Genomic DNA, 19195 nt, shown 5'->3' with positions numbered 1-19195 from the left:
TAAAGTACGTAAGAATATATAAATATTGTAATCATGAATTAATTTTTTTTTTTAAATTTCTTAAGCCATATGGAAAACTTTTTACATGGGGTCTTATTAATTTACCTCTATCAACGAGCTGTTTATCCAATTATTACCATTGATGTTGAAAAGGTTCTTAATATCGTTAAGTTCAAATAAATGAAAATTTAAATGAGGTGGTTCATAAATTCAAATAAATAAATTTGTATTTAATTTCATAATTATTTTTTTATTTATTCGAAAAAATTTACAATTTGAATAATTAGGCTAGGTCACTGTAATCACTTGCGCAGACGTCATTATTTTAATATTTCTATGAGCCACTAAAAAACCTTTATAGCTTCAATTATGCTAGGTCTTATGCTTCCGAGACGGGGGAACCCTAATATAGACCTCCTCTCTTTCTTAGGAAAAGTGAGCAAAAGTGAGCCATCGGTTCAAATACAAGATATTATCATTATCGCATGAACAATTAGACATCCAACCCATAATCAAAGCGACTCAATGGCAAGAACAAAGCTCACCAACTGAGCTATAGACCCCGAGCCAAGTATCATTAATGCTTTAATGATCGATTTATTCATGATTAAATCATAACCTAAATTCATTTTGAATTACTAAGAAAAAATAAACTCTTAAGCAACTACCTCATCGATTTCAACATTAAAGCATATATGCTATAACCATGCATGTGCTTAACCAAGAAAGGCCCTTTGTGGCTTAGCTTCAAACGGGAAGACCAGCCTCATCGAACCCAAGCTCACGAAGAACCTCCTTGCATTGGGGAAGTGTCTCCTTCTTCATGAACCCAAGTGGGTTAGCTTGACGCACAGGGTTCGTGATGCCATCGTTGGCCGTGATGCTCACTCTCGCCCTATGCCCAAACCCATCGGTGGGAATCTCAGCACAGTCATCATCACTACTCTTCACCAAATTCACTTCACAAACCTCCTCCTCATGGTCGCCATCCACCTTGATCGTGTACTCTCCGTTCTTCCCGGTCTCAGCCTCGACGGCTAACGTCTCGCTTCCTCCTTCCTCCTCGCGGCATACCAACTTCACCTTAGCTCCTGATACATGATACATTATAAAGAAATGACATTACAGGAGTTTGAACATAAGATACTGAAGGAACGAACAAAGGAACTATGTTACCATGCATCCATTTGCTAACACGGGTGAAGAATTGGATTCGGCACGTGTCACAGTAAACCTTGCCCTCGATGACAAAGTGATCCTTTTTAGAGACAGAAACGTCGAGGGTCGAGAGGAAGCAAAGGGCAAAAAGAATGATAGCAAAGGATTTTGCCATTTTTTCTCTTGTGGTGTGCTTGTGCTTGTTGGGATAGATGGATTGATTTGGAGGATGGGAAAGGAGCTTCATTTATAAGAGGGATTTAGTTGAGTTTTAGTGGATGGGAGTCTTTTTCTTACATTTGTTATATAAAAAATTTTACTTTCTTTTTCCTTTAATTTTAATGGTTGTAATCATTATTTTAAACCTATATTAGGGCAATTAATTTGGGGTGATTTGAATCAATCAAAATGAGTTAAAAACAAAAACAAAACAAAACAAAAACCTTAATCCAAATAAGACATAATTTAAGTGAAAAAATAAAGTAGGTGTGTTCAAAAGATTCGATGACCTAAAAAATTGTGATGTCTTGTCACAATCGCACTTTGATGGCAGTGGACTTGCGATTGTGTGGCACTCACTTCTCAGCAGCAAGTGAGTTAAGTCTATTCGTTCTTGCGTCACTTCTCAACAGCAAGTGAGTTAAGCCTATTCGTTTTTGTGTCACTTCTCAACAGCAAGTGAGTTAAGCCTATTCGTTCTTGTGTCACTTCTCAACAGCAAGTGAGTTAAGCCTATTCGTTCTTGTGTCACTTCTTAGCAGCAACTGAGTTAAGTCTATTCGTTATTGTGTCACCTACGGCCCAGCGACGTATGCTCGAGCCTCTAGCCCTGATTCAAGAAGAAAGTTTTAGAAAACAGGACAGAGAGATTTCGAAAGAGAGTTTTGAAAGTAAGAGTTGAGAAATTGAAATTGGTGTTAGATGGAAATGTAAGCAAAATACAACTGGTTTACTGCATATAACTATTGAGTACGGAGCCACATTGGTTGGGGAGGAGAACAAAACACCCTAGTGGAAACCTTCTCTAGTAGACCCGTTTTAAAGCTCGAAAGGGAAAGCTCAAAGTGGACATAATCCATTTAAATGAAAAAATAAAGCATGTAGGGGTGTTAAAAAAATTCGATGACCTAAAAAATTGCGATGTCCCACATTGGTTGCGAAGTACAACAAAACACCATTTATAAGGATGTGGAAACCTTCTCTAATAGACGCATTTTAAAGCTCGAAAGGGAAATCTCAGAGAGGACAATATTTGCTAGCAGTGGACCTAGGTATTCAATGAATTCTGTTGTTTTAGGGTTTTGACTTTGTGGGTCAAACTTATTATGGTCTTTACTAATTCAGGTCAATTTTTTTTTTTATTGAATTAGAATATTGTGTAATTTTGATATTGATGAAGTAGGGTATGTTAATGGTAAAAATTGAGCTTCCCAAGAAACCTTAAAATTTTCAAAGGGATGGTTGACATTTTTTATTTGGAGGATCAAATTGAAGAAAAATAATAATAATTTGTTTTGACGGATCAAATTCAAGTAAATCATCTAAAGGTGATCGTGATCGTCTCGAATTTTAGTAGCTTATCAGAGAAAATTTTAGCTTGGAAAGGATACGAATCGAACCTCAGAACACATCCGAGTTTTTAAGATTTACTAGTAGAGATCTCTTGAAAATGCCTTCGAAAGTTAAAGATTACGTATCATTTTCAGCCTTACGGTTTTAAAACGGGTTTATTAAGTAGAAGTTTCCACGCTATTATTTCAATTACTTTTATATAAATATTTAACATCTATTTTATTTTAAATTAATTCTTTAAATTTTTATATGATTTAATTTGCAAATTATTTTTTTTAATATAAATAAAGATGATTGAAAGTTTAAAATTTTAGTTTGAGAATATGACAAATTTTATTTAAAAGTTATAAGTAGATAATTCAGAATATAAACCACACAACCCCATCTAGAGTCAACCTCAACCCTAATCGACGTTCATGGTAGTCGACCGCTCATGTTCAGCTGACCTTGTTGAGTTTGCTTTTCATACTTTGAACTTTTACTTTTGACGGACTTTCTGTAACAGACCAAGTCTACCATTAGTAGATATTGTCCATTTTGGCCCGTTACATATCGTCGTCAGCTTCATGATTTCAAAATACATCTACTAGAGAGAGGTTTTCACACTGTTATAAAGAATATTTTGTTCCCTATTCTGAAAAAACAAAAACCGAACAAATTTTCAAACAACCTTAAAAGTTGCGAAGACTTTTATACAAAATATTAGGTTTAGAGTGATGGGATGCATAGAAATTTTGAGTTGTGTGATGTAAATTGCTTGTCAAAAAGGGAACTATGAGCTGAAGCTTTCAACCAAATCATTGAATATAAACCACAAAAGCTTGAACAAGTATCTCCCTTCTTTGATTAATTATAAGTGATAAGATTTGGCCTATTCACAAGTCAACTCAATTGGTTCAACTAGCCCTAAGTTTATAATCCCGTCAACGTTATTGAAATTTTACCCGAGAATTAAGAAATAGAAATAAAATTACCTATTAACTTGAGCGTTACTTCAATAGTTAAACTATGTTAGATTAAGCACGTCAATTAACCGTATTTTGAAACACGGAAAAAAAATAATGGGCTTATCAAATTATCTATCGAGCCATGAAAAAAAAAATTGCCAATAAACTAGGGTTAGTACCTATGACACTGAGGCCACTGCTAGCAAATATAGTCTGTTTTAGCCTACTACGTATCGCCGCCAGACTCATGGGTATAAAACGTGTCGGCTAGGGAGAAGTTTTTATGCCCTTATAAAGAATGTTTTGTTCCCCTCTCCAACCGATGTGAAACCTCACAGGACCATTTGAAGATATTTTTCTTACTTGGATTTAGAATCATGATTCGGCTATGTGATGTGACCATGTTATCTATGTCTTAAACTACTTCTGAGAGTGAAGACTTTTTCCACATGTCAACACAGATTCTTGTACTATGTTTTTTTTTTTGTCTCACTGACATGTTTCTGAAAAAAGATTCCGAGAAATCACCCAATAGAAATTGTTTCATTCCAAACACGCTCAACTTTCGAGTTCTTATAGTTGAGTCACTGAAAAGAAATATGCATCTGGTTCGTATATGTAGTAACTATTAATTCTTTTAAGCATTTCTTAACCATATTTTCATTTACTCGGGTCACACTCATTTGGTTGTGATCACGGTTCATTTATATACCTCTCATTTATTCGAACGTCACACTTACAATATACATGAGAAAAAAAATTAGAATCATTGTTCCTCATATTTGGTTGAGCTTTTGCCCGAAAAAAAAAACTTACATAGACATTTCGAAAACTAGGAATGTTCCCGGTAAGCTTCTTAACCCGTTCGGGAAAGATGAAGACTGTCAATTCAACTCGTAACAAACGAACACAATTGAAGATAAACAATCTCGAACTTCCACTAAAAATTGAAACTTTGATGTGTTCTTAAGAGCTGGCAAGCGTTGTGAAGCTCAAATATGCTTCATTCAGCTTTGTGGGTATGAATTGAATCAATTAGGGTTTGGTTTGATTACCCTTCTTTTTGTTTGACTTTAAACCCTACAAATTTACAAGGCGAATACCTAATTTTATACTCAGAAATACTCTCCAACTTCGGCGACCAAACTTGCCCTTTCGTCGACCCGACGAGCTGATCGTAATGCTTCTGCAACTCCGGCGTGCTACAAAGAAAATTACCTCCGCCGCCCTCACCCGCTGCGGGAGAAATAAGCCGAACAAGAAACTCCGGTACGATCTTAATGACAATTCTTCCATTCGTGCCTCGAATGTATTCAAATGGACTTTGACCGGAGAATTTAGCATTTCCCGCTCCAATTGATGCGAGCGACGACGTTGATAGAACGTCGAAGGAAGCGAATAAGTCAATCGGGAGAACGAAATAGGTTTCACCCGCAAGGAGTTGGTCGTCGATGGCTAAGGAGGGAATCGGGTGGCCGATGAAGAAGGAATCAGCGTGGCATATCATCATGTCCGGGAATTGGAACATGATCTCGCCGGCGATGTGGTGGTTTCCGGTGAGGGATTTTGTGACGCCGTTGGAGAAGATGAGATTGACGGCGGAGGAGCTGCGGCGGCTGGTGGTGGAAATGGCATGAAGACATGGAGAGAGAGAATTTCCCATTGAAATTATGAAATTGGAGATTGGAAAGAAAGATGAAGAAGGTTGAGAAAGAGGAGGATTTTATATTGATCGGAGATTGACTTGGAAAAAGTCAAAAGGGTGTTTTTTTTCCCTAAGATGTCGGTGGTCAGAGATGTCGGCAATGAAAATCATATAGGTATAGGTAGGTATGTATATTAAAGTTATATTAATGGTTACTGATTACGAGACTTTAAGACATAAAAACGCTTTAAAACTTTAATGCTCGAATTTACTAAACTTTGACAAATAGCTATGAACGGTTGTTAGTTGGAGACTAAAAGTGTTCAAAATATTACCATCCAACCTCACGAGTAAAGGGTGTTTCAATTTGCAGTCGGGATCAACCTCGAACCCAAAACATGTCATAATCGAAATGGGTAGTGATTATTAATACAAGAAATATTATTACTGAAGCCTGTGAGTCGAGAACAAGATGCTCGAGAAGAAGGTAGCCTTTTGCAATATTACCAGAAAAGTCCGAGAATATATACCACAAAATTTAGAAATTAATGATTTATTTTTTTATATTTAAATATAATTTTGATAATTTTATTTAAAATATAACCATTTTCGTTATATAAAAAATTCGAAATTATTAATTTAGATTTTAAATAATATGAATTCGCGTACGAGATAATTATATTATTTATAGTTAATTAAAAAAAATATTCATTTCATTGTGATAGGTGTCTAATCATACTTAAATGTGTCTAATCATACTTAAATGTGACGGGTGTTTGACACAACTGAATTATCAAGAAACTGAACAAACATATCTTAACTATAAATTTTAAATTAACAAATTACCACGACTAAAATATTGTGATGAAGAAAAGTATTATTTCAACTCAACACCGCCGTTGGTTGCCGGAGTTATGGTGGCCGCCACCTCCCGATCTCATCAACCCAACAAAAAGTTTATCTCTCGTTATGAACGAATATTTTCTAATGATCAACCCCATGTTTTTTTTTTTTTTTCATTTTTTTAGTACATTTTTTTCTCAATAATTTTTAAAAATAATTATACAAAATATTAAATATTTACATTTTCTATATAATTTTCCATCCTTAAAATAAAGAAATTATATTAAAAGATTTTAGATTCACTCGATCATATTTCAAAATAAATTTGTTTAGTTCGGTTGTTTTATATCAATAAAATTTTTGACATATTTAAAAACTATTTAATCTTTTAAATATAAATATTAATTTTTTTAATTCAAAATAAATTGGGATTGATGTGAAATAGTTAATAAAATTTTAGGAATTTAAAATTTTATTTTATATCTAATAATTTTGATTAAGTAAAAATTTAAAGTCAATTACTTATTAAATATAAATTAAATTGAAAATTTAGGTGTATATTAGATATAAAAAATTAAATATTTAAATTTTATAAAATAGTTTAAACTTGAATTAGATATAAAATTAATAATTTAAAATATTAGTTTCTTATTTTTCATCTTGTTCTTAATTTAATGGCTTTATGAATAAAAGAAAACCAATAAAAACCAATAAATAAAAAAAAATGATCCTTTAACTCCGATAATAAAAATAATATATGTATTTAATTTTGTAAAACATATTTACTATTTTGTAATCGTCAAAATATGAAAAACGATTACAAATAGCTTCTCAAATGAATGTACTGTGACCAAGACTCAAATCTTAGTCGTTTTTATCATCGGTTGATCTCCATGTGGTCGATCCTTTTAACATTGGTTGAACCTGTGGGAATTGGCATCAATGATCATGACCAGTCTCAATCGTCGTTAGCGCTCGTGATGGTGGCCTCACAAGCTCCGCTGGCGTTCTTTGAATTTTCTTTTCAACCTTTGAACTTTTACTTTCGCCTTAGTTCATAATTCGAGCCTTAATCATAGTAATTTTAACCTGCATTGATTCAGAACAATTCAATCCAACCTAAAAAATTTACCGTTTATTATTTAATAAAAATGGAGTTAATTTTTTGGTATTGAGAACATTTAACCCAAAGAAAGTAACTCTTTTTATTTATTTATTATTAAATAATAAAAATGAATTTTTTTAAATGAAAAAAAAAAAGTCAACATGGCCAATCAACCAATCAGGTTAACGTCACAGCGTGTCTGTCACGTAAGGGATGTGTAACCATCGGTGACTGTTTAATATCCTTCTTTATAAATATTAAAATGGTTGACTTTGACCACTTCATAATTCTCAATTTCTTCATAAATTATTTAACAAAAAAAAGTTCCAAATATTATAATTAAATTATTTTATCATTATTTTTGCTATATTTATGTGTTTTAAAAATCATTTAAAATAATATTAAATCCAATCTCTAAATAGTTTTTTTTTTTTTTTTTTTCTCAATAAAAGGTTAGTTAGGATGGCTTTTTCTCCACGTTTTAAATGCAACAATTCTAGTGAGGCCTTTTCTCCACGTTTTAAATGCAACAATTCTACTAAGGCCTTTTCCCCACGTTTTAAATACACCCATTCTACTCAAGTTTGACATTTCATAATATGGTTGGTATTTTATATATATATATATATATGAAGTTGAAATGGGCTTGTTTAATTTAATCATTTGACATACAATTATTTCCACGAACTAATGCGAGTTATTTTAACATGTTTTTCCTAAAAAATATACTAGAAGGTTGTCCAAATTGCATCTTTGGAGTTCATATGATTGAGTTACTGAAAAGAAATGTGCATTTTTTAACCATTATATCCTGATGATCAATTTCACTTAAATGCGGTGTTAATTCATTTATATACCCTTCTTTAACTTGGGCATCATATGTCCACCAACTTCTGTCTTATTTGTTCCTCAACCACATCTTAATGGAAGAGGTTCCACTCCGATACTATTTGTAATGCTTCATGCCTAGGACGAGAGGACATCCTATAAAATTTGAACGATACAAAGAAGATTAGCATGATCCATGTGCAAGGATGACATGTACCTATCGAAAAGTAGTCTAAATTTTCAAGTGAAATTTGAATAAATGAGCAATACTCGAATAAACTGATATCATAATCAACTGGCTATGTCATCAAAAGGAAACAATCCACATACTTGTCATTAAAGAACATTTGTCATTTGTCATCCTAACCTATGACACGGTCAAGTTTTAATATCAGTCAGTGTTTGCACAATAAATGTTCGTCATTAAATATCAATTTAGAACGTCGTCATCGGGTTCATAACTATATTATTTTTACACAATAATGAACTCAATTAACATAACTTAATTGATAAAATATGTAATCCAATAAGGAAATTAACAAATCATGTAACTAACATTGTATCAAATAAGGTCAAATCTCTAACAGCTATCCTACAGGCAGAAAGAGGCTGCAAAAGGAAAAGTGACTTGGAGAAGATAGAGAGCCCAAAATCAATGGCATTAAGAGAAGTACAAGTGCAAAAAAGTGCTTACAAAACAGCTCTTCAATATATTTATTGTTGAAGCATGGCCCATTTTGTATTCCTACAGAGAGATCAAGTTGCCATCACAAACCAGCCAAGGAGCCTGAAATATTGGGGTCAGTGTCATTTTCCCATGTCATGAATCATGCAGCCTGCCTTTCAAATGTGTCAAAAAGGGCTGTTTTGGAAGCGTCTCGAATTCCTTTTACAGTTAAAGAAGAAAAAATGTTCCCCAGTAGTCACATAATTCATGTACGCCCACTCCAAACCTCATTTGGAGGTTCTAAGAGCTGACCTTGTAGTAGGTGTACTTCGAGACTACATGCCTTAGCCAACGATCATGAGCACGGGTATCTGTGTTTGTAGAATTTTCTTCTAGTATAAAAATTGTAATGACTCAAACTCCCCATTAGTAGATATTGTCCTGAAGAGGGTAGACACGAGGCAGTATGCCAGTAAGGACGCTGGGCTCCGAAGGGGATGGATTTCGTGGGGGTACACATCGATTGGAGAAAAGAACAAGTGCTAACGAAGACGCTGAGACCCAAAGATGGGTGGATTGTGGGGAATCCCACCTTGATTGGGGAGGAGAACGAAACACTCCTCATAAGGGTGTAGAAACATTTCCCTAGCAGACGCATTTTAAACCCTTGAGGGGAAGCCCAAAAGAAAAAATCCAAAGAGGACAATATCTGTTAGGGGTGGGCTTGAGCCGTTGCAAAAATGACATAAGATTTTTTGAAATGCGTACCTTAATAAGCGTGTCCTTAGTGTCTCCATGTTCTAGATGTTTACAAAATGATGTCTCATAATCATATCCGTGCTTATCTCTGGTTCTTTCGCTCGAAGAAGAGGAAACGGGTCTGGGAGTGTCCAACACTCCGTGACCATGGCAAACAATTTCCTTCATTGAGCTTTTGACTGGGAATAGAAATGTGGTGCGCCCTTTCTCTGAGTGGCCAAGTAATTGTGCAGCCATGCCTTCTTTTCGCTTAACTTTTCCTTTTTCCGGGTTTTTCGCCTAATCGGGCATGGCGAAGCAACAAGTTGACTGGTTTCTCCTTATGACAACAAAAGTGAAATGTGGGCTATACTATATTCTGGTTGGCAGCTGACAAGTAGCCCACAAGATCTACAAGAAAGATAACTTCAATGGTGAAGTAAAACTAAGGGAAAAGGTACTCTTTGGGGAAAGTTGGATTAACTTCTATCTCGTTTGCTCTCTACACTTCATCCCTAAATACAGCAACAATATGGTTTTGGCTGACAGTATCAAATGGCTCCTTTACAATTCGATCTCTTTGCAATAATCCACTCAACTCTGCCACACCAGTTCAGGTAAATAACCCAAAGAAATCAAGCTCTTCTTCTAGGAAATAGGAACTCAGCCACACAAGCTTAAACAATTAGGACAAGATGCAAAAGCGACCCCATGGCTCCCCATTCCCGGAATGGCGTCCTCTTCGCAAAAAGAGCATGGAAACTCGAAGTCACGTCTTCATCTACTGTTCTTTTGCTGGTAACTCCTAAAAGTTTATCTTATCCACCTTCAATGGACACATAGCCCTCTCCAAGCACATCAAGACTCCTATCGATGACAATTGCAAGCTCTTCTTTTTTTCCTTTTCCTGCTAATCTTTGGCTTGGGAAGAACTACAGGTTTTTCAACAAGAAAATCCTTCAGTTATTTTTCTTTTGTACTCCTTTTGCAGTGTAAATTTGTCTCTCTTTTCAACAATTATTGTTAATAATCTCCATTAACTTGGGGCCTGGATTTACTCACCATTATTGAATTTCATTTCATCTATGAGGCATTTCTTATAAAAAAGGAAGAAACAGAGAAAGAGAGACGGAGAAAAGTAACAAGTAAAGATGATTCATAACCTGAGAGGATCAGAACTTCAATTCTCAGTAATTGAAGAGACAACATCAATGCCTCAATTCTCAGTAATTGAAGAGACAACATCAATGTAAAAGCATCGGCACCGAGTTTTGGATCAGATATGAAGTATCCCTGCATGAAAGATTAAGTTGGTTCTGTAAACATTGAACCGAGCTAGAATGATGAATATATTCAGTACGAGTACGAAAATGGCACTCTCATAATAAGCAATTAGAAAATCTAACCAACCAAACCGATCTGATTGACAGATGAATGCAGTGGCATACACGAGTACATCTACATGCACACACGAGATAGAAAAGAGAGCTCTACCTTAATTGTATATTCTGATGTGCATCCAATGAAATCCAAAACTAAAATCTATCATCAGGCACAAGTCCTCTTTGTAGCATTTCGTCGTGGAAACGAAATGCATCCTTCATATTGTCTTGGCTGACGTGACCATTTATCAGAGAAGAATAAGTGGCTCTGTCAGGATTTACACCATTCTCAATCATTTTCCTTAACACCTGCTCAGCCTCTAGCATTCTTCCTTTTGCACAGTATCCGTTCAAAATCAAATTATAGGTAATAACATCAAGTTTGAGCCTTTGCTTTTCCATCTCATTAATCATAACAAAAGCTTTTCCTAGGTTCTCGTCTTTTAAATATCCATCAATGAGGGTGTTATATGAGATGCGATCGGGAATTATTCCATTTGATATCATTTTGCTCAAGCATTCATGGGCCTTCAGCATATCAGCAGACCGGCAGTAGCCTTTGATTAAAGTATTGTAAGTGACAAGGTTCGGTTTGATACCCCGTTCAACCATCTGGTCACACAGATGCAATGCCTCGGATAAATAGCCTGAACTACAAAAACCATTTATTACAGTTCCGTAGGAAACGTGGTTAGGGACAATATCTTTCCTGATCATATCATCCCACAAGTCCTTGGCCTTTTTCATATCACCTACTTTGCAAAAGCCATCAATCAACGTGTTGTATGTCACGATGTCTGGCTTGAGGTTTGTGCGAACCATTCTTCCGAACAAATTCAGTGCTCGATCCATATTTCCATCTTTGCAATATCCATGAATGAGCGTGGTGAAAGTATAAAAGTCCGGAAACACACCCCTTTCAACCATTTCATTGAATAGCATATCTGCATCAACAAGCATCTTCTTCTTACATAACCCATTCAAAATAGTATTATATGCAACCACATCCACAACACAACCCTGAGCAAGCATCTCATCCCGCATTTTCAAAGCATCCGAAATCGCACCGTTTCGACAAAACCCATCAATAAGAATAGTATAAATTACATTATCAGGCACGAGACCAATACTTTTCATATTTCTAAAATACGTAAGAGCCAAATCAAGATCCCCATTCCTAGCAAGCACACTAATCAGAGAACTAAAACTAATCAAATCAGGGAGAACACCATGACGTGACATTTCATCAAATATCTCTTCAGCTTCTGAAATATTATCTCGTCGACAAATCTCAACCAGCAATGTGTTATATGTAGCGGCATCAGGCTTTAACCCAAGTTGCGACATCTTATTCAAAACGTCCTTTGCCCTGTTATACTTACCTATCTTACATAGGCCATTTATGATAGCATTATAAGTTAGAAGGCCCGGTTCCATACCCTTACTAGAGATTGAATTCAACAGTTCAAAGGCTTCTTCAACAAGCCCTTCACGACAGTAAGCACTAATTAGAGTATTATATGTCACAATGTCAGGAAAAACTCCTTTCTTTTCCATATCTGATAAGAACAAATTCACATTTGCAATTCTGCCATCTTTACACAGAGCATTGACCATTATGTTCAGTGTATAAACATTCAACTCAGTGCCCCCTCTCACAACTTCCCCAAATATTTCCCAAGCTAAATCCACCCAGCCAATCTTCACAAGACCACCAAGGAGACTGTTACAAGCATTTATAGATACAGAAACTCCTTTGCTCCTCAAAATTCGAAATGCTTCAGATCCTTCCCTTAACTTTCTAGCTTGCACATAAGTCCTTACTAACAAATCAGAAACCAAACCAATCGACCCAAAATTACCACACGTTGAAACTAAAGATTGAACGACCTCAACTCGTGAGACGCCACTCTTCCTCACCATCCTAAGAATGCAAGCTTGGGCTTCTGAGAGCCTCCTGCCGCGCACTAAGAAATGAACCATTGCACTCAAAGAAATTGACGAGTGCTTCAAATTCGGGCAACTAGAAGAAACTAAATCAATAAATTTTAATCCCAAATGTAAATTTTCGCGACATCCATACAGAACTTCAACTAACGCTGAGGGATTCAGGCGGAAAAGAGAATTGGACAAAGAACTTACATTATTTTGCTTCAAGCTGAACAAAATCTTTTCCACTAGAAACGAATTCGAGGCAGAAACTGAAGAAGAAACAGGACCGTGATTAGAAGATCCTGCAGCTTCATCATGAATAGAATGAAATTTGGGGAGCGAATAGAACAAGTGAAATGTGAAAGAGATGGAATTAGAACGAAGTAAAGGCGTTGCATATGTGACAGTTGAGGCGATAATTCTGGTTCTGAAAGTAGGTTTCGGGAGAGGAAGTCGATGAGCAGCCATTGGAGGACAGCTCGAGCTCATCCATGTAGAATCTCAGGAAGTGTGCTTCCAAAGGGAAGAAGCGACATCGCGGGGTGAGGGATTCCTGGAAGCCGTCGGAACGGTGCAGTTTTTAAAAATATAAAGTTTAATTATATATTTTTATTATTATTAATTAAGCAAAATATATATATATATATATATATATATATATTGTTTCCCATTTTGCCCCGTCAAACTTGTTAAGGGCATTTAACCCAATCCTCCGTTCATTGTTGGGTGTACGGCCAATTCAGGGAATGATCATCAATTTATAAACAAAGAATACTCTCCATTGCCATGAAATCTTTTGGGTTTTGGGAAAGCTCAAAGCAAAGCCATGAGAGTTTATGCTTAGAGTGGACAATATCATACTATTGTGGAGAGTCGTGTTCGTCTAACATGGTATCAGAGCCATGCCCTAAATTAGTCGTGCCAACCGATTAGTAAATCCTCAAATGTCGAACAAAAGACTCCAAAAGAAAAGGAGTCAAGCCTCCTTGAAGACAGTAAAAAAATACTCCTTCCTTGAATGAAGGCAGTCAAAAAAGACTCCAAAGGAGTTGAGCCTCGATTAAGGGGAGACATACTTTGTTCGAGGGGAGGTGTTGGATGATGTAAGTCTCGTCCGTTAATTTAGAGATAATTATATATTTTTTTAATTATTAATTAAGCAAAAAAAAAAAAAAGTTGTTTGTTTCCCATTTTGCCCCCGTCAAACTTGTTAAGGGCATTTAACCCAATCATCCTCTAATCTGAGCTCTGTTGATGAGACACCATTTCTGCTTTACTTTTTATTCCGAATTTTGGAGTCACAGTCTCTCGACCGCACAGCCATTGGTTCTCTTCTCCAATTTCATGGAATTGGATTTGGATAATCTGCTTTCTTTGCTTGTTTCTCCCACATTGTTTCTTGTTTTCTTGCTCAGAAGATTTTTCGAGCTCCACGACGATTTCACCATCTGATTGCGTGAAGTTTCGTCGCATTTTTCGATCAATTGGCGTTTGCAGAACGATTTAAGAAAAGGGAGCAGCTGGTTTTTTGATATGCTTTAGTGCAAGCCTCAACAGTCTTCACCGTGTTAGTTTCGTCTCTTGCTTCAGTGTAGAGAGCTAGTGCAGTCAATTTTGTTTCTAGCTGGACGAACTTCACGCGGACTGAGGGAGTGGTGGTTGTGATTGTTGATTGATGGAGTTTTAGCTTAGTTTCAGTGTGTGGATTTGAGAGGTCTTGTCGGAGAGTGATCGAGTGACTGAAACGGGTTCATGAATGGAAGGTTTTCGTTTCGAAAATGGATGAGCTGTTAGAGATTGATTAGTGCTTAGATTTAGAAATTTGCAAAGGGACGGCATTTTCTTGTCTAGGATGGATTGGATGGCTCAGGATCTTAGTAGGACTGGCGCCGGCGAGAGAGATGTCGAGCAGGTACTTTTTCACATCTTCAATCCTTTTGTTATGTTTCCACGCAGTTATATGTTTATTTCGAGATTCAGAAAAAGAGAAAGAAAAAAAAAACGTATATTGTGTGCTTCAATCGTGATCTTGAGCTTATTTTGCTATCTATTGCATCCTTAACCTCCTGTTTCCTTGATTATCAAGTCAGATGCTCACGTTGGTCACATTTTTGTTTTGGTTTTTACCTTTTCCGCTAGTTCTATATAATGATAATCTTGCATCAGAATGTGATCAAAGGGATTTAGTTGGGTGTGTATACATATCTAGGAAGCATGAGGGTGTGTTTATCCTGAACTCTTGTAATCCTTTTTTGAAGTTCTATTTTAGTCTCTAACATTACTAAAAGTAGGTAGGGTTAGATTTATCCTAAATACTATTTTACAATCTTAGCATTCTCTTGAGCATTTGGAAGATCTTTTGCAATATTATGACTTGGGGTTCTTCCTTTTCCCTTCTGTTGTAAATTCATTTGTCAACGAAATTCTCTTTTCTCTATTAAGCGAAAGTGTTATGAAGAGAATTTTGACATCACTAACGGGTTAGTGCCCATGGTACGAAGTAGAAATACCGAGGGCCGTTACGTGGGAGAGAAAAAGATGATCAGTTCTTATTGGTTTGGAGTATCATAAGCCCTCAGTCTTGATTGTTTAAATTCTGAGGAGGAGAATAGTATTTGAGATTAGATGGAGAATAGTATTGTTGCGATTTTCTTGTGGGTTGAGGTAAGGTCCACATCTATCATCTTTGATTTTGTAAAGACACCTTGCTCTTCTTGGTCCAACTCCATAATACAACTGCCAAGTGTTTAAATTGGTGAAGGAGTTGGCTTCAATGTCCAAACTCAGGATTAACCTTCTTGTTAAAGGAATGACCTTAATTTAAGGAATATCGGGTAACTCCCAGCTTTAATTTAAGGAATATTTTTGTAATCCCATTAAATAGTTACCTAGTGTTTAGGAATTTATTTTTCTTGTACTTTTACCTAGTATCTAAGTATTTAATTAGATTTATTTTATGTATTGTTTCCTAGTATCTAGGGATTTAGTTATTTTTCTATAGTATGAAAGATACAAAGACACATATATCTTTCTAGAAATTAATTAAAAAGTGAGTAAGATAATTTTCACTTACAACATGGTATCAGAGTCATTCTATTATGAGAGGTCTAATTAATCAATATAGCCTTTATAGTTACCAATCTTCTACCTTGACCAAAATTTATTTGGAGTATTCATAGCTACCGATCTTCCACTTTGAGCCCCACTCGTGGAAGTCAACAATCCCATTTTTGCTCGACAGCCCATTTTCCAATGTGAGAATGTATATATATATTTTCTTTTGTAGAATACTTGAAGGAAGGGAGACCACTTATTGGCCTTTTTTTCTTGGCTCATTTCAAGCCCATTTTTTTCCCAATAACAAATCCGAAGCAAGGAAAATGTATGAGCTGCGTTGGCCCGAGCCCACTATTTTTCCATTTTTATTCACTAAAGTTTTCTGTTCAGCATTTGCTTGAAGAGGAGGCCCATTTTTCTTTGAGAGATAGTCATGTCAGGAGAATCAAAATTTTTGTCAATAGTAGAAGAAATTCCTATAGACAAATGTGATAATGAATCACTCTAAGGGAAAGTAAGATTCTGATTACCTTGTTGATCAAATATCTCAAGACAAGAACATTTGATTGAGATCTGAATTACTCCACAAGCAAGATCAATTATTTCAAGCTGGAAAGATTTTACACTTGCAATCTGAACTACATAAAATTGCAAAGAAACGTAGCCCTTGGCTAAAGGAAGCAAAAATGCTCTTTTTACTACATTTTTCAAGTCTCCTTTGCAAATATAATATACATGGCTTTATATAGCCTCAAAATGAAACCCTTTACCTTCCATGAGCCATTTCAAGAGTTTGTAACCTTCATAACCATAATTAGCCTTATGTAAATGTAACCTAAAAATAAATAAAAAGTCTTAAAACTTAATATACATTAATGAAACACCAAAAATCTAGATTTTAATCATCCATCGTAAACTTTTAACCATCTAAGAATAAATTGAAGCCATATTTGAAGTATCTTTAAGCTCTTGTTGCATAAATGAGACTTGATTCTTCTGAATGTGAAATTGATTGCAACTTGAGTTCAATTTTAATAGAACTTGGCTTTATCTTTAATAGAACCTGACTTTATCTTGTGGTAATTTGAACAACATTATTCACAACTTCCTTCAAGTTCATTGTATGATTGAGATGCAATCAATCATATCACAATGTCCGAAGAAAGATGATATTCAACCCATTCGATTTTCATATTGACTCAATAGAGAAAAAGAAAAATCTTAAATGGTCTTACATTGTGTGGACATACCTTTAAGGATATGAAATTTTTTGACATTTCATTGGACCAAGACCAGCAAAGACGTACCCAGGATTTGTTGCATGGTATGAGAATGACTCCATATGAATGTCATGGCTTGATCAAGTTCGTGTACAAATCATTGAAGAAGCAGAAACAAGATCTCTAGAAGAAACTGCTTTCCTACTTGGGCAAATGAAGTCTTTTGTTTGACGAACGACCTAGTTTAGATGCATCAACCTAAAGAAAGAAACAATAGAAGAGACAACCAATGAACGAGTAATAAAGACAATTTATGGTGTACTCACGGCAAGAAACTACGACACATGAATGAGAGTTGTTGGAAGTTGAACGGAAAACCTCCCGGCCGTGAATGGGAAAATCGGGGAGGCTCATAGAATCATGGTTGGAGAAACAAGGAAGAAATGTTGAATGCACGAGCTTACATTGCAGAGGAACCAAATCAGAATAGAAATCATCAATTGTGAGGCTCACAAAATCATGGTTGGAGGAACTAGGGAGAAATTTCGAAGGAACGGACGTACACCAAAGAGGAATCTAAATGAGAACAAAAGTCACCAATCGTGGAAACTAGTGGTTTCTATAGTGAAGCGTTTGAGAGATTGAGGGTGTTTTTGGACTCTCTCAACAAGCCATCAAATTCTAGTGTTTTGACAATCTCAAGTAAGTCTTCATTCATCTTTTGTATAAATCCTTTAGAGATAGTTAGATTAACTTTTGGATTATAGACTTTGGTGCAACTGATCACATGACCCTCACTCACAATGTTTAAAACATATAAACCTTGTTTGAGGAATCAAAAGATTGCAGGCAAATGGAATTAGTGCAACTGTTGCAAGAATAGGCGATGTATCTATCTCTTAAACCCTAAAACATGTCCTACATGTTTCAAACTATCTAATAGTCTCATTTCTATACAACAACTTACTCATGGATGCCACTGTAGTGTTTCTTTCTACTCGTCATGTTGTGTTTTTGAGGACCAGGTCTCGAGACGGTTGATTGGACTTTCTAAGGAATTGAAGGACCTATACTACTTGCAACTACCTAAGAAGACAACAAGACATTTCCTTGTTCAGTTCTTAGTTCCTCAAATAAAGATGTGATTTGGTTACATCACCTTCACATGGGTTGTCTCTCATTTAGAGTCTTGAAAATTATGTTTCCAGAATTGTTTCAAGGATTTCAAGGTTTTGAGTTTCATTGTGATATAATGTGAATTTTCCAAACATACACGTGTATCGTTTTCTATCAATTAAAATAAAAGATCTACGCCTTTTGATTTAATTCATAGTGATATATGGGGACCCTCAACTGTTACAAGCCATTCAACCGGTGCCCATTGGATTCTCACATTAATTGGCAATTTTGTGAGCCCCATGATTGGTGCTTGTGTAGCTACATTAGCGTACTTTTTATTATTTCATTCACATCAATGACATTGTCTCTTATCTAAAAATAGAACTTTACTTATGGTGCTTCCATTATTAAATCTTTGACTTTTTCCTTTATCTTTGTGTTTATATTTTTCGTACTCTTTATTATACATTAAGTAGGTGGACGAGAAGAGCTAGTGCCATGCTTGAACATATCAATATCTTTTCCATATTAATGTGAAAGCCCATTTCTACGTTTGCTTGGTTGATCTAATTCTGGTTATTTATTTATTTTAATTCCTATGTAGACAAGCACACAAACATTTTATGATAGATTCCCCGAGCTTTATGTTAGCCTTTTAAGTCTAATTCTGTAATCATGCTGAGTACAGTATTTCTGCCTCTTCATCATTCTTATCATAGGCCATTACTGCTTTGAAGAAAGGAGCCTATTTGCTCAAGTATGGGAGAAGGGGGAAGCCAAAGTTTTGTCCTTTCCGCATTTCCAATGTGAGTACGGTCTTGTTTCTCCAGATGAAAAAGGAATACAAGCACATATTTTCTAAGTGCATAGCTTTGTAACTACTTCTATATGTATTATAATTTATTTCTTATATAGTGAAGGTGTGTACAAACTAGCTCATACATACATAGATTTAAAAAAAAAAAAAAAAAAAAAAAAAGAG

The 19195-nt window shown here is 35.5% G+C and overlaps 4 protein-coding genes and 1 non-coding gene across 5 annotated transcripts in view; 2 read left to right on the top strand and 3 right to left on the bottom strand.

Annotated features, from left to right (window-relative positions):
* Positions 1-589: 589 nt before the first annotated feature.
* LOC111441010 (olee1-like protein) lies at positions 590-1353 on the bottom strand. Its single transcript, XM_023077887.1, has 2 exons — positions 1177-1353; positions 590-1091 (listed from the first exon to the last, which is right to left on the bottom strand). The coding sequence occupies exons 1-2, from the start codon at positions 1331-1333 to the stop codon at positions 748-750; spliced, it is 501 nt and encodes a 166-aa protein (XP_022933655.1). The 5' UTR covers positions 1334-1353; the 3' UTR covers positions 590-747.
* A 3375-nt stretch (positions 1354-4728) lies between these two features.
* On the bottom strand, positions 4729-5340 carry LOC111434251. Its single transcript, XM_023071656.1, has one exon. It carries the CDS (start codon positions 5338-5340, stop codon positions 4729-4731), a length of 612 nt encoding a protein of 203 aa, XP_022927424.1.
* A 2894-nt stretch (positions 5341-8234) lies between these two features.
* LOC111441268 lies at positions 8235-8340 on the top strand. Its single transcript, XR_002710112.1, has one exon. It is a non-coding gene; the product is annotated as a U6 spliceosomal RNA (small nuclear RNA).
* Positions 8341-8590: 250 nt separating this feature from the next.
* LOC111441098 (pentatricopeptide repeat-containing protein At5g01110) lies at positions 8591-13384 on the bottom strand. The gene is made up of 4 exons (XM_023078022.1): positions 10998-13384; positions 10667-10796; positions 9534-10435; positions 8591-8885 (listed from the first exon to the last, which is right to left on the bottom strand). Exon 1 carries the CDS (start codon positions 13304-13306, stop codon positions 11039-11041), a length of 2268 nt encoding a protein of 755 aa, XP_022933790.1. The 5' UTR covers positions 13307-13384; the 3' UTR covers positions 8591-8885; positions 9534-10435; positions 10667-10796; positions 10998-11038.
* A 688-nt stretch (positions 13385-14072) lies between these two features.
* The window catches only part of LOC111438295 (PH, RCC1 and FYVE domains-containing protein 1-like), a 12781-nt gene continuing 7658 nt past the window's right edge, over positions 14073-19195 (top strand). Inside the window, exons 1-2 of the mRNA XM_023076204.1 lie at positions 14073-14729; positions 18933-19019. Coding sequence (XP_022931972.1) covers positions 14670-14729; positions 18933-19019 — 147 coding nt within the window. The 5' untranslated portion in view covers positions 14073-14669. The remainder of the gene's footprint in view (positions 14730-18932; positions 19020-19195) is intronic.

This window comes from Cucurbita moschata, unplaced genomic scaffold (genome assembly GCF_002738365.1).
Source record: "Cucurbita moschata cultivar Rifu unplaced genomic scaffold, Cmos_1.0 Cmo_Scf00003, whole genome shotgun sequence".
Lineage (NCBI taxonomy): Eukaryota > Viridiplantae > Streptophyta > Magnoliopsida > Cucurbitales > Cucurbitaceae > Cucurbita > Cucurbita moschata.
The sequence above is the reverse complement of the archived record's forward strand: the minus strand, read 5'-3'. Positions and strand labels throughout refer to the sequence as shown.

Bases quoted from the DNA above. Each gene is read 5' to 3' on its own strand.
- LOC111441010 (XM_023077887.1), bottom strand. From the start codon at position 1,333: ATGGCAAAATCCTTTGCTATCATTCTTTTTGCCCTTTGCTTCCTCTCG. The intron at 1,092-1,176 runs GTAACATAGTTC...ATCATGTATCAG, and splicing joins TGTTAGCAAATGGATGCATG to GAGCTAAGGTGAAGTTGGTA.
- LOC111434251 (XM_023071656.1), bottom strand. From the start codon at position 5,340: ATGGGAAATTCTCTCTCTCCATGTCTTCATGCCATTTCCACCACCAGC.
- LOC111441098 (XM_023078022.1), bottom strand. From the start codon at position 13,306: ATGAGCTCGAGCTGTCCTCCAATGGCTGCTCATCGACTTCCTCTCCCG.